Below are 15,000 nucleotides of genomic sequence, written 5' to 3'. Positions count from 1 at the left end.
TTTTTTTTTAAAAACTTTACAGGTTTTTTTTTCTTTCACGTTATGGGCAAAAGTAATGGCTGTAGCATTTTTTTACCTTTCCTTTTGTGCGTGTGTGTGTGTTTCTGTGAGTGTGTGTGTGTGTGTGTGTGTGTGTGTGTGTGTGTGTGTGTGTTGGTGTCCTGTGTCCTTACCGGCCGGTGCGGTGAGAGTACTTGTTCCCTCGGAAGTTTGGTCTGGGCTGGAACTGTCCCTGATGGAGGAGCGAGAGCAACTGAGAGACCTGCTGCAGAGAGAGAGAGAGAGAAAGAGAGAGAGAGAGAGACAGAGAGAGAGACAGAGAGAGAGAGAGAAAGAAAGACAGAGAGAGAGACAAGAAGAGAGGGAGAGAGAGAGAAGAAGAGAGGGAGGGAGAGAAAGAGACACAGAGAGAGAGTCAGTCAGACGGGTGCAGTTTTACTGGTGTTCCTGCCTTAGCAATGACTACAAATACACTGGTGTTGTGACAAAGACGAAATGGTATCAGAGAGAGAAAAATCAGAAGGAGCCAGTAGGGTATATAGGACAGGAGAGCATGTCTCTTTACTGGACACAGTAGGGTATAGAGGACAGGAGAGCATGTCTCTTTACTGGACACAGTAGGGTAGGAGAGCATGTCTCTTTACTGGACACAGAGCAGCTGTCTGTTTACAGGAGGCTGTTAGGTTTAAAAGATGATCTTGGAATGCCAGTGAAGCAGGTCATGAGACAGAGATATGATTTAGAGAGGCAGCCGCTCACACCTGCAGACTTTTGGATGTTGTTATTTGTTTACGGGCTACTTAAATACCAATAGCTTCATAAAGAAACACTTTAGAAACACACAGGCAACATTTAGCAGAAACATTTTTTGCAAAACCAGGTTCTTGGTGGGTAAAATTGCTACAAAAGAAATGGCCATATTTCCTTGAAAGGGATTGTGTATGCACCTTTTATTCTGTACAGAATCCTCAGAGAGAAGAAGAGAAGAAGAAAAGATTCTAAAAGGAGTAGACATGTGGTCTGGTCACACACACACACACACACACACACAGTCTCTCACACACACACACACACACACACACACACACACACACACACACACACACACACAGTCTCTCACACACACACACACACACACACACACACACACACACACACAGTCTCACACACACACACACACACACACACACACACACACACACACACACACACACACACACACACACACAATATGGTCTGGTCAATGTCCAAACCCAAAGAATTCTTCTAACCGCCTTTGTGTCCACTACACACGGATTGTGTTTTTTTTTTTTTTTTTGGATTGTGTATGTGTTTTTCCCCCCCCTGTAGACGATATACAGTATAAGGAAATGTCCAGCATGGCACCACCTGACCAGCTTTCCCAGACTTGTATGAGTCTGATTGGGACCAATCATAAGTTGCCGTGAGGCCTTTTGTTTGCTATGGGAGCGGATGCAGGCACTGATGGAGGTATACAGAACCAAGTAGAGAGGAAATGTTGGGGTATTGTGAAGAGTGGCGGTCCAGTGTGGGTGTGTGTGCATGTGTGTGTGTGTGTGTGTGTGTTTGGTGTGTGTGTGTGTGTGTGTGTGTGGTCGAGAGTCAGAAAGGTCCAGAGGAATGGGGGTTGACACAAAGGGAGGTGTGGGGGTGGGGTGGGGTGTGGTGGGCGGTGGGAAGTCATTTTTACGCTGAGGCTATTCTTCTTCAGACGGTTTCCTTCCAGGATGCACCTCTGAAACAGAGCTGCTGCAATATGGAATGAGAGAAAGGAGAGAGAGAGAGAGAGAGAGAGACATAGAGGGAGAGAGAGAGGGAGAGGAACAAAGAAAGAGAGAGAGGGGGAGAGAGAGAAAGACAGAGAGGGAGAAAGAGAGAGGGAGAGTGAGAGAGAGAGGGAGAGGGAGGAGAGGGAGGAGAGGGAGATCCCTGGAGACCCTGTCTGGATGTTGCTCAGAACCAAAGTGCCAACTGGGGCAAGTGGGTGCGGGAGGGGAGCGGGAGGGGTGCGGGAGGGGTGCGGGAGGGGTGCGGGTGGCGAAGGGTCAGAATCCACACTCTTCCTGCCCTTAACTTAACCACCACACTCACGTGAGGCCTGAGACCCTGCCAGGCTCTTTGTTCTCTTCAATGAGCACACACACACATACACACACACATAGACAGACACACACACACACACACAAACATGCACTCACTCTTACTCTAAAACCCATATATACCCAGTTGTAGGCTACACCCCCCCCCCCCTCATCACACACACACACACACATACACACACATACACACTCACACACACACACACACACACACACACAACAGCTGTTTCTTCACAGTCGAAAATGCACACATACACACATCCAAGAAAAAACACACATATGCTATTGTCCAAGCAACAGGGAGGACTCTAAGGTAACTTTCCCAATGCTGCAGTTCTGTTTTTTTCCAATATACTGTATGTTCCGGAATCTTCTTTCCCTTTTTTATACTGTATAGTTTGCAGCACAGTTGATTCAGCTGCATCAGCTCATAGCACCCGCTTCAAGGCCCATTTCTTTCCTAACATAGTTTAACCTTTCTGAGATGACAGATTTAGGCTAACTTCTAGAGGGACTTTCCCCTTAGAGAATAAGCTATACTTATTCAGTTACTTTGTCTTTCTTTTTTCCTTATACTTTTTATCCCCCTCTCTCTCTCGCTCTCTCTCTCTCTCTTTTTCCTTCCTTTATTTCCCCTTTCTCTCTCTCTCTCTCACACAGAGTCCGTCCATGCCTCTTCCTTTAATAAGTCCCTGTTATATGATCTGATTGAGTTATTATTGAGGTCTGGCAGAGATTCTTCCTCTGAGGGCAACTGGGGGGTTTGGGTTACTGTCTGAGAGTCTGGGGTGGCTGAGCAAACTCACTGCTCTAACTCCATCAGCTGTCCCTCCAGGCAGCGCGAGACACACACCAGGCCCAATAACAGACTGCCATGCTGGGCAAGCGCCTGCTCACAGCTCCCTGCTCCCCTCTAACTTTCACAACATCCAGCCAGAACTCGGAGGAAAGTCTCAATGTCTACAGCAAAACATTAAGATCATGCAGATTTCCTACAGCAGTGATGAATAAAGTTATAAGATTTATAAAGAATATATATTATAAGATTTATAAAGAATAATATAATATATTTAATATATACAATATATGATATGATATGATATGATATGATATGATATGATATGATATAATATGATATGATATTATAAGATATTATATGATATAATAAGATATGATATGATATTTTGGGCCACTATCTTTTCTTACCTGTACTTCAGGGGAGGCAGACGACAGCTCAATGGGGCTGTCCCCACCGAAGGCAGCCATGGAGAGGCGCACCAGGTTCCTCAGCATCTGCCTGTGGTCGTCCTCAGCCTGCCTGCTGAGGGAGTCCGTGTTCTTGGGCCTCCTCAGCGTTGCCTGGGATACGGCCGGGGACAGGTTTCCCTTCTGGCCCTCCAGTGTCCCAGAATGCACCTCTGAGTTGGCGTGGTGCCGATTCAGAGTTCCTGCCTGGGAGAGCGAAGAGGTGGTGGAGGAGGAGGGGTTCCGCGCCTTGCGGAGGGTCCGGTATGGCATGCCAGGGGTGTGGGGGGTGGGCCCGTCCAGTTCGATGTTTCCGGGTTTCCGCAAGGTCCTGGTCTGGTTGTGCTGAAACGTCATGTTGGGATCTGGCATTGCGTGGGCCGACCGGGAGGTGGCCGGCGTCCGGCAGAACTGGCCGTCGACGTGGAGCTCCGCGGGAGACGGCGGAGCTCCAGAGGAGAGCGGCTGGGCCTCATCCTCCGGGGGGTCGTCCCTGCGCCCTCTCAGGACTGGCACCAGCTGGATGTCCGTCTTGCGGATGTGCTTCTGGGGCCTGCGCGGGTGGCGCGTGTAGGTCGACTCCGCCTGCCTGCAGTTGTAGGCGTGGTTGTCGCGTTTCTCCTGGCGACAGAAGGTGGTCACCAGGGCGACAGCCAACAGCAGAAGCAGGCAAGAGGCGCCCAGGCAGATGGCCATCAGCATGGTGAAGCTCAGCTGGGCCTTCTGACCAGGGGCTGAGTTCTTCAGGTGATCCAAAAGGTTGATGAAACTGACTTCCAGAGTTGTCCGGGTGACAAGCACTGGGATGCCCATGTCCGACACGGCAATGCCTACTTTAAACGTCTTGCCGATGAGGTCAGTGGCATTGGTGGTGTTCACGTACAGTTGCCCTGTTTTAGTGTCCAGCCAGAACAAGCGAGAAGGGTTCCCGTCAACAATCCGAAAATGGATTTTTCCATTCAGGCCTGAATCTGGATCGTGGGCTTTGATGGTAGTGGCTAAGTAGCCCTGATGTTTACGTGCTGAGGTCCGATTGGTGGGGAGGTAAAGTGGCCTCTCGTTCACCTCGCCCATCTCCGCCACGACCTCCCCTTTCTCTGCATTCACAGGTACACTAACCTTGGCCACACCCCCCTTGGGAGGAGGCTCGTTGATTTCAGGGTAGTTGTCGTTATCATCCTGGAGCTCGATGATTACTGTGGCACTGCTGGTGAGCGGGGGGTGACCGTGATCGATGGCCTGCACAACAAAAGTGTAGATGCGGGACTCCTCAAAGTCCAAAGACTGCTGGACCGTGACCACACCAGTGGTGGGATGGACTGAGAAGGAGAACGAGGGCGTGCTGAGATCATTGGACTCATGAATAGAGTAAGACACCTTGCCACTGAGATCCAAGTCCACATCACTGGCCTCAACGGCGAGAACTTGGAAACCGGCTTTGTTATTTTCCTTGAAGATGGCTCTGTAGTGGGTCTTGGAGAAGACGGGAGCGTTGTCGTTTTCATCCAATACGCGAACAGTTATGTGGCGAAAACAAGACAGCGAGGGCTGCCCATTGTCCCGAGCGAAAAGCGTTAAATTATATTCCATCGTTTTCTCCCGATCCAATGTCCCATTAGTGACAATCATGTAGTTGTCTCCGTGAATATTCTTGAGGCGAAAGTGTCCCGATCCATGTTGAATGTGAGCACGCACCTCACCGTTTTCGCCAGAATCTGCGTCCGAAACCATGACCAGGGCCAGGAACGTCTCGTTAGGCGCTCCCTCGGACACGGTGGCCACTGGCGAATCTGGTGGCGTCCAGGTGACATGTATCCTCGGAGCATTGTCGTTCACGTCTCGTAGCTTGACCTGTAGCTTGCAGTGCGAAGGGATGCCATTAGGCCCTAAGTCCCGGGCCTGGATGTCCACCTCGTACGTGTCCTTCTCCTCATAGTCCAAGGGTCCAACCAGGGTCACGGCCCCAGTTTGGGGGTGCACGCTGAAAATCCTTTGGACGTCCGCTGGGGCATGCTTACTCAGGGAGTACTCGATTTCCCCATTGGCTCCTTCATCGGGGTCTGTGGCACGAAGTTTGATGACCACTGTCCCACGGCTGGTGTCCTCTGGGAGGACCACCGAGGGCGCTCCGTCCTCGAACACCGGACTGTTGTCATTGGAGTCCAAGATGTTGACTGTCACGATGGTCATGCCAGATCTTGGGGGGTTGCCCTTGTCGAAGGCCAAGACTGTGATGTCTATGGAGGACAGCTCCTCCCGGTCCAGCTCTTTGGTTACGATCAGCTCGGCCTGCTTGGTGCCCCCGCTCCCGCTCTTCACATCCAGGGCAAAGTGCTGGCTGACGGACATGGAGTAGGTCTGCAGGCCGTTCGGACCAGCGTCCAGGTCCACGGCCCGCTCCAGCGGGATCCTCATCCCGAGCGCGGCCGTCTCGGAGATCTCCACGTCCTGCCTGAGGCTGGGGAAGGTGGGGCTGTGGTCGTTCAGGTCCATCACCTCCACGCGCACATGCAGGAAGTCCATCACGCCTGCCTTCCTGTAGAGGATGTTGAAGGCGATCTCACAGTGGTCAACGCCGCGGCACAGCTCCTCCCGGTCCAGCCGGCGAAGCGTCGACACCTCACCTCCCCGCGCCGACACGGCGAAGGGCAGGGCTTGTCCGTGCCCTGCGACCTGGAAATCCTCCAGTGACCCCTGCTCCCCTCGCTGACGCAGGTCGTCGACCAGACGGCCCACCTTCGTCCCAGCCTCCTGCTCCTCCAGGACACGGTATGTGATGGTGTGGGGAGTCGAGTCGAAAGACTGGGCCCGACACTCCAAACAAAATACCAGAACCAGAACCAACGCTTGATTGAGAGACTGGGCCAGCATTGTAACTGTGTGGTGTGTGGTGATGCCTTTTCGAGCTAAACTAACCTATAATCTCAAAAGTGCATTCTACGGCTCTGTGGTAATAGAGTGTTGTCGAGTTGTCTCTCTCTGTCTATTTAAGATTTACAGAAACTGCCAGTAATTCAAACACAGGAAAGAAGAGTGATAAACACTTCTACAGGACTCTGAAAAAAACAGTTTTTCTTAACTACTACCAATGCAGTCCAAATAGTTTAAATACATCTAAAAAAGCTACGATGGGTTTTTACTCACTTAACATCCTGTGACCATTGTCATTTTTATTCTAGCAAAAGCCAAAAAGGAACACAACAAAAAACCTTGTCATTCTCAAGTATTACAAAAAAAGACTTTTGTCTAAAAATGAACAAAGCTATGTACTATAGTTTAACTAGTTTTACCGTTTTACTGCTATTGTTCTTCTCTTGTCAGTAAGTTCTGATTCAGTAGTGTATGAACAGAGTTATCCTGATCCCTCTCCGCTGGAGAATCCCCTCAGCTCTACTCACTCACTCTCATACACACACACAGGTTGCTGTTGGCTCCCAGTCTCTCCCTGCTAGTCCAAACTTCAGAGCGCTTCGAGTTTCCAAAGTGAAATCTGGAACTTTGGGTCTGTGATGACACACGTGTGAGGGGTGGGGTTAAGAAGTTTCGAAACCAATCACAGCCTGGGGGGCGGGCAGTGAGGTTCTGACAGACCCCTCCCCCCTTCAGGGCAGTGAGTAAGAAAAAATCTACCCCACAGCCTGGGGGGGGGGGGGGGGGGGGGGGAGCGGGACTGGGCAGGAGTTAAAATAACAGCGGTGTGCTTTCAGAGAAACGTGATCCCACCTCTCTCACTTACTCACTCACTCACCCACTCACTCACACACCCCCCTCTCCGTCCTCCTTCACCCAACTCCCCCGCTCACACCCCTACCTTACTCTCCGTCCAAATAAACACCTCAAACCCTCTCAACCGCGGGGTCACTGGGACATGGGTGTGGGTCTGAAGAGACCTGTAGAGACCTGAGGAGACCCAGAGGTAAATCAGGCCGTGTCAGGCCTTGATGGTTGACTGGCATGCTGTATAAGTCTGTCTGGTACATTGCAAACACAGATAGTTGGTACAGATAAAATATGTGGGCAACTTCTAACTTGCCAGAGGCTTTTTATGTGTCAAATAATGATATCCAAGGATTTGTGTGTCTATGTCTGTGTCTGTGTTTGTGCCTGTGTGAGTGAGTGAGTGTGTGTGTGTGTGTGTGTGTGTGTGTGTGTGTGTGTGTGTGTGTGTGTGTGTGTGTGTGTGTGTGTGTGCTAAAGTGGAAATTTGTATGGATTTCTGTGTGACAAGGAGAAATGTGAGCTGTTATTGTTTGACTGCGTTCCTCTAAAACTTGCTACATTTAAAGTGTTTACATGGAATTTGCAACCACTAGGTTGAGACAAAAAATGTCATAGTAAAAACTATCCATTTCCAAGGCGATGTGGTTTTCACTGTTTCAACAACACAAAAAGTATCAACTGAACAACAGCCCATTCAAACACTTTGGCCTCACATTACACAGGAATGTGAGTTTGCTGCCATATCAAAACACAACTACACAAACCTCCACACAAATGTGTCCAAGATCACTGTGCACATAAGCACTTAAGAAATAACACTTCACTAAGTGTTACTACAAAGCTTGTCTATCCAAGACAATATATTCATCTCTTTTTTTTATCCTTTCACCTTCATAGAGTAGCAGTTTATACTAAATATACCACTGTCTAGTTATTTCTCTTGGGTTCACTTTTGTGGTGTTCACATTGTCTCCTGCAGGTTCTCAGCCATGTCTGCAGTTCCACCCTTAGTGCTGTCTGCTACCGACTGCATATGGGGCGATCTGAGTGGGTCGTTGGCTTCTGCGCTCGCACGTGTGTTGTTGAAGGCCTTGGGCCAGTGGTGCTGGGTGCGCTGCGGAGCAAAGAGCAGGGGATGTCGGCACAGAACCACTTCCCGCCTGGCTAGGGGGTCTCCATTAAAACAAACAGCGCCGTTAACCCGCACGGGCCAATAAAAGCTTTTCCCAGAGTGATAGCAGTGGACAGTGGATATAAAACTCTGTGAACGATGACGGGGGGAGATTGGTCACCCCCCCATGCTGTGTGTAGTCCAGTGTTGAAAAAACACGGCTGATAAGGCAGTGGACTGGACCCTGCAGGGGAGAGAGGGCTGAGAGCAGTGGCATATGTGTGGCCCCACTAAAGGCCCGGGTCGGCCGATATGATTACTCCCTATCTCTTAAACAAACAGCGTATCCGTTTCACACGTAAAGCTTCTTTCCTCCACGTAATTAGCTCCAGAGCACACGGCCACAGACCCCTGCAGACCCTTCTCTTCTCCCTTCTTCTCTTCTCCCTTCCTCTCTTCTCCATTCTTCTCTTCTCCCTTCTTCTCTTTTCTCTTCTCCTCTTCTCCATTCTTCTCTTCTCCTCTTCTCCATTCTTCTCTTCTCCCTTCTCCTCTTCTCCATTCTTCTCTTCTCCCTTCTCCTCTTCTCCATTCTTCTCTTCTCCCTTCTTCTCTTTTCTCTTCCTCTCTTCTCCTCTTCTTCTCTTCTCCTCTTCTCCATTCTTCTCTTCTCTCTTCTTCTCTTTTCTCTTCCTCTCTTCTTCTCTTCTCCTCTTCTCCATTCTTCTCTTCTCCCTTCTTCTCTTTTCTCTTCCTCTCTTCTCCTCTTCTTCTCTTCTCTCTTCTCCCTTCTTCTCTTTTCTCTTCCTCTCTTCTCGCATTCGTTCATGCTCTCTTAATGTTTAAGTATCACAACACATGGTCTGAAGGAGACAGAATGTGTGTGTATGTGTGAGTGTACATGTGTGTAGATTTGCATTGGTTTGTAGATCTCTCATCTCAATGAGCTTTTATGTAGATTTACATAATGATGAGAGTTAAGGGGAAATGCCTTTGTGTCTTTGTGTGCGATAAACCAGCTTGCAGTCACTCCTCTGGATCGTCTACTGGGGGCTTTGGACAATCTGCTTCTGGCGAGAGTCGGTGTATAATTACCCCAGCTAAGACAGGTAAACACTGGGATTTAAGTGTGTTAATCTCCCTCTCTTTCCTGCCCTGAACAAAAAAGAGAGATTCCCGGGGAGTCTGGGAGGAGGCGCGGTGGGGAAGGGGGATCAGCCAGACTGAGATGGAGAAACCCGAGTGGAGCATTACTGCACAGCCCCAGCACAGGGCTCAGGGAACCACATGGGGGTGGAGGGATTACGTCCCGAACAAGGAGGTGGAGAGAGATGGGAGGATGGCAGAGAGGTGCAAAGAAGAGGAGTGAGACAAAGAGTGAGAAAGAGAGAGAGAAACAGACAGGGAGAGGGAAAAGAGAAGGGAGCTGGTTGATAGGTTGATATTAGAAATGGTTATTTGATGCATTTGTGATTTCTCCAAGCAAAGATCCATTCTGATTGATAAAGATTTTTTTTTTTTTTTTTAAAAAGACAAAGAGAGAGAAATAACACTGTAGAAAAGTAAGAGAGAAATGTATTTACACACACAGACACACACACACACACACCTCACAGGGGGGAGCACGTTCGGGTCAAAATGATATTTCTCCCTAAATGCAGCCTGCCGAAAACACAGACAATCTGAACAACGTGAGGAATTCGAGCTCAGACACGCACGTCTCACCAATGCCTGTATTTATCTAGCCATTACACATCTTTAAATGCTAGTTAGCGACGAGAGTGGATTTTTCACAACACTCCATAATGGGATAGCACAGGGAGGCTGGAGGTTGACAAGTGGTTCATGCGTGCCAAGGGTCCCTGAGAGAAAGCTACAGATGGTAGCCAGCATTAGTGGAACGCAGCGTAAACACAGAGGATTGAGGTGGTGTTTAGATTTGATCTGTCGCTTTCTCTCTCAGAAGAGACACGGAGCATGCGAATGGGAGACAGAGCCAGGCTATCAGATGAACACTGGGAGGCTTATCTCTGACAGTAAATGATGTGAACAAAAACACACACAGACACAGACACACACACACGCACACACAGAGACACTCACACACACACACACACACACACACACACACACACAAACACCACCACTACCACCACCACATATGCCCAGCCTTTTAGTGGGTATCAGATGGGGCTTTTTTCAGGGGAAGTCTCTTAATTCCTGTTGTCTGGCTGCCACATTTCTTTTTGATGTTTCAAAGGATGTACGTGTGTGTGTGTGTGTGTGTGTGTGGGTGGGTGCCATTCCTGCCTGCTTGCCAGTGCTCCATGCCACAATTCCACTATACCACATCTGTATCTGTGCCCCCCCCCCCCAACTCCACTCCTTACCACCCCTCTCCATCCAGACCCCCCCCCCCCCCCCCCCCCCTTTATACAGTATCCCATCCCAGTCGGGGTCTCTGGATCTAAACATCATTGTGTGCTGTTAACAATAGCCCTGTGAAACAACAGGAAGGGGCGAGATGTGCTCACACAGTCAGGCTGTGGTTGCGGCGCGGTTGTGGCGCAGTTGCGGTGAGGAGGCCACAGTGGCGGTGGAGGCCGCAGCAGATACACAAGGCTATTTCTGAGCCAGAGGTTTATTATCACTCCCGCTCCTTCTTTTAATACCCAGCCCATGGGATGCAGGAGCAGCGGCACGCACGTCAGGGCAGGTCTGGCCAGGGATGACGCCGGCTACCGGCATATCACTACATCCTCCACGGAACCAGAGAGAGTCACAAAGAGAGTCTGTCTTCTGCCTACGCAGACAGGAACCCAAGATCTTTATTTAGAAGGCAACATGAAAAAAAAATGCTTTTGTGTGTGTTAATCAAAGCGTGTAGCCATGCAAAAAAAGCAACATATGATACTGCCAGAGCAGAACATACAGGCAGGCCAGCAAGCAGCTACTGCTCCACCATGGACGCATTTAACACAGTCTCATTGGCTGAGCAAGCAGCTACTGCTCCACCATGGACGCATTTACTGTAACACATTCTCATTGGCTGAGCTGAGGCAGGTGATATCCATAATGCCCTTGTGCCTCCGTAGGACTATAAGGGAATACTGTGGAGTGCATGAGAGAGAGAGGTGGACATGTAAAGGTCCAATACAGAGAGAGGTGGACATGTAAAGGTCCAATACAGAGAGAGGTGGACATGTAAAGGTCCAATATTGGCGTGAAATGTAAAAATGTACAGACAGGGGAGGGAAGAGACAGGAACACGTTTCCGCCAGCTGGGAACCAACGCCTGCTTTCCTTGCCTACTGGCGTGTGTGTGTGTGTGTGTGTGTCTGTGTGTGATGTGTGTGCTTATGTGTGTCTGTGACTGTGTGTCTGTGACTGTGTGTCTGTGTATGTGTGTGTGGCTATGTGTGTGTGTGTGTGTGTGTATGTGTGTGTGTCTGTGACTGTGTGTCTGTGTATGTGTGTGTGGCTATGTGTGTGTGTGTGTGTGTGTGTGTGTGTGTGTGTGTGTGTGTGTGTGTGTGTGGAGAGAGAGAGGAAATAAAGCCCAGAGCACGTGAGGGCTCTGCTGTGCTATGACCAGTAAAGGTGGAGTGGTTTCCTTTCTTTCTTCTCCTCTCAGTCTCTCTCTTCTTTCAGCCGAGTTCACTTTAAATATCACACAGGGCCATCCACATGCACATCAAACACATTCAAAGATCAAAACAGTGGTCATGAAAATGAAAAATCATTACCCAAATAGTGGCTACTCTAGTATAATATATTGCACAGCGCATATTGCCATGAGTAAAGGGTGAACAAACTGCTGCATGTGGACATACGTTTTTCATATGTCTCCAGATCAGACATGAGGTCATCCACAGCAGTTGGCCATGCGGACAGCTGTGAAAACAGTGAGCAGGAGTCTGAGCTATGAAAGGCACACTGCAGCAAACGCCACTGCCATCAATAGCAGAAGTGGCTCAGTGGAATAGACTAGGGTGTATAACAGAGCAGGTACTGTTGCACACACCACTGCCATCAATAGTAGAAGTGGCTCAGTGGAATAGACCAGGGTGTCTAACAGAACAGCTGATTCTGGAATGGTCTGGCATGAACATGGTCTGGGGCGGTAGTGGTGTAGTGGTTAAGGAGCTGGGCTAGCGTGCAGTGCAATAGCCTGAAAGTTGTCGGTTCAATTCCCGGCTTCCACCGTTGTGCCCTTGAGCAAGGCACTTAACCCCAAGTTGCTCCGGGGACAATGTGATCCCTTGTAATATAGCTGACATATGTAAGTCACTTTGGTCAAGAAGTGTCTGCTAAATGTAATGTAATAATAATAATAATAACACACTCAAGACTAGGGGATGAGCAAATCTGATGTAGGACTGTATGGCAAGGTTGAATCCCCATCTCTGTTCTTCCTGTTTTTCCTTTACAACACATTGTGTGGGTATGTCTTATATATATACCTGTGAAAAACACATGTGCAGTTGTAATACGTGTTGGTGCTTGGTGAAATACCTAACAGTTAATACAAGCACATGCAGTTTATAAGGACTGTATGTTGGGAAGACACCTCTCAAGTGATTTATCCCCCAAAGTGGAGACCACTGGCTCAGTGACCCCCACAGAGAGGACATCCTGTGGGCATGACCTGCCCTGGAGTGATGCTTTTAACGGGAGACTCAGGGTGTCCAGTGTAACCTTTTTACCCTGTCCTTCCCTTCACGTTGGGGGCAGTTGACCAAGAGAGGCCATACACCACCTAACACTTCTGACCAAGAGAGGCCATACACCACGCAACACTTCTCCTTTGTCCTCTGTGAACCCACCACTGAGGACAAGACCAGGGAGCCTCTTAAACACATCTCCATTTATGTGTGTGTGTGTGTGTGTGTGTGTGTGTGTGTCCATGACCCCTTCTGAGTAGGCATGAATGGAGCCTCTTAAAAACATCTTCACGTCATTAAGGACTCCCACTCCCACACTGAGACCCCCATAAACACAGCGGGAAGAAGGAAGGAGGAAGGGTAAGTGGTCCCTCTGTGTGTGTGTGTGTGTGTGTGTGTGTGTGTGTGTGTGTGTGTGTGTGTGTGTGTGTGTGTGTGTGTCTGTGAATAGGTAGGGGCAGGATAAGGCTGGACCACTGACCTACATGCTGGTGAAGTGATAAAGATCAACAGGCCAGATCACAGGATGAGTGAGTTGGAGAGAGAGAGAGACAGAAAGGAGAAAGAGAGAGAGAGAGAGAAAGGAAGAGAGAGAGAGGGAGAGAGAGAGAGAGAGAGAGGGAGAGAGAGAGAGAGGGAGGAAGACGCTACTCAACATAAAATTAACAAACCATTCATTCTGTTCCATTCAAAATCAAATCCCTAATTTCCTGGTTTTATATTTGGCATGTAGGCCGACACAAATCACTGCAAGCACTACTTCTCTCTCTCACACACACACATGCACACACACACACACATACACACACATACACACACACACACAGACACATATACACAAAGACATACACGTACACACGCACATACACACACAGACACACACATACACACACACACACAGACACACACGTACACACACACACACACACACACACACACACACACACACAGACACAGACACACACGTACACACACACATACACACACAGACACACTGGTGTTTGCAAACACTTCTCCACCCCCCTATTGTCTGCCATGACCTCTACCTCCACAGTGAGACTGAAAGCTGTCTGCACACACGTCGTCACATCCACACCTGACCGACTGACTCCGCTCAGCCAACCTGAACCACCTTGCTCACCCAGGTGTGACCACTACTGCTATGCTACTGCTGGCCAAGCGTTGATGCCTCTGTGGGGCTCACCCCTGCTTTAGACACCGCTAATCCGACAGTGTGGAGCTGGACAACAGGCGATGACATGGAGACTTTTCCCCCGTAAACACAGAGGGTCGTGCTGATGTTAGCACCAGTGACCACAGCTGTCCTCACCACTCCGTTTCTGTATTGTCCCAGCAGGGCTGTTTGGACCTGGGAGTGTTTGTTGACTTGGACCCCAAGAGCCCCGTTAAAGACAACAGAGCATCCACCCACCCACCCAACAGAGCCCCCACCCACGCACCCACCCCACCCCACTCCACACCGCCTTCCTGAATCCTGAATCTTCCCTCAAAAACCACCTTCTCTCTCCTTCCACAGCCCCACTCCCCCCCACACCCGAATCCCTCCCCCCACCCCCCCCCCCACCCCACCCACGGCCGAATCCCTCCCCCTCCCCACCCCCACCTCTCGCATCCTCCAGCGCACTTCCTGACACAGGAAGAAGCAAAATCCCATATGTTCTTTTTTTTTCTTTCGCCGGCCAAAACCATAACTTCCCTCGGCCAGACACACACAGCGGCACACCGCTGAAATCAATGTCAAGTGTATGGAAGAGAGAGAGAGTGAGAGAGAGAAAGAGAGAGAGAGAGAGAGAGAGCAACAGTTCTGTGTGTGTGCGTGTGCTGATAAGATGGCTGACAATGGCAGGAATACTCACGTGCCTCTGGCCAGCCGGGCCCAGGGGGGTCTTTAAGAGTTTGGCCTGCTTGGCTTTCAAAGAGCTCTGAAACCCCCCCCCCCCCTCTCTCCATCAGTCTTTCCATTTGTATCAGAGTGTGTGTGTGAAAGTGGTGAAATATACACTGAGAGAGAATGAAAAAGGGAGAGAAAAAGAGAGAGAGAGAGAGAGAGAGAGCTGGTTGTGTTGCTATTTCTGAGTGTGAGTTGCATCCATATCTTTATATATGTTTCGGGACTTTA

At 49.5% G+C, this 15,000-nt stretch overlaps 1 protein-coding gene across 1 annotated transcript in view; it reads right to left on the bottom strand.

The window, feature by feature from the left end:
• Positions 1 to 6,834, bottom strand: part of pcdh12 (protocadherin 12) — a 16,832-nt gene extending 9,998 nt beyond the window's left edge. Inside the window, exons 1-2 of the mRNA XM_042075359.1 lie at positions 3,327 to 6,834; positions 174 to 265 (exon numbers count right to left, since the gene is read on the bottom strand). Of these exons, the coding sequence (XP_041931293.1) occupies positions 174 to 265; positions 3,327 to 6,236 (3,002 nt within the window). The 5' untranslated portion in view covers positions 6,237 to 6,834. The remainder of the gene's footprint in view (positions 1 to 173; positions 266 to 3,326) is intronic.
• Between the last annotated feature and the right edge of the window lie 8,166 nt (positions 6,835 to 15,000).

Source organism: Alosa sapidissima, chromosome 20 (genome assembly GCF_018492685.1).
Source record: "Alosa sapidissima isolate fAloSap1 chromosome 20, fAloSap1.pri, whole genome shotgun sequence".
NCBI lineage: Eukaryota > Metazoa > Chordata > Actinopteri > Clupeiformes > Clupeidae > Alosa > Alosa sapidissima.
Note: the sequence above shows the minus strand (reverse complement) of the source record. Positions and strands in the feature narration are given on the sequence as shown.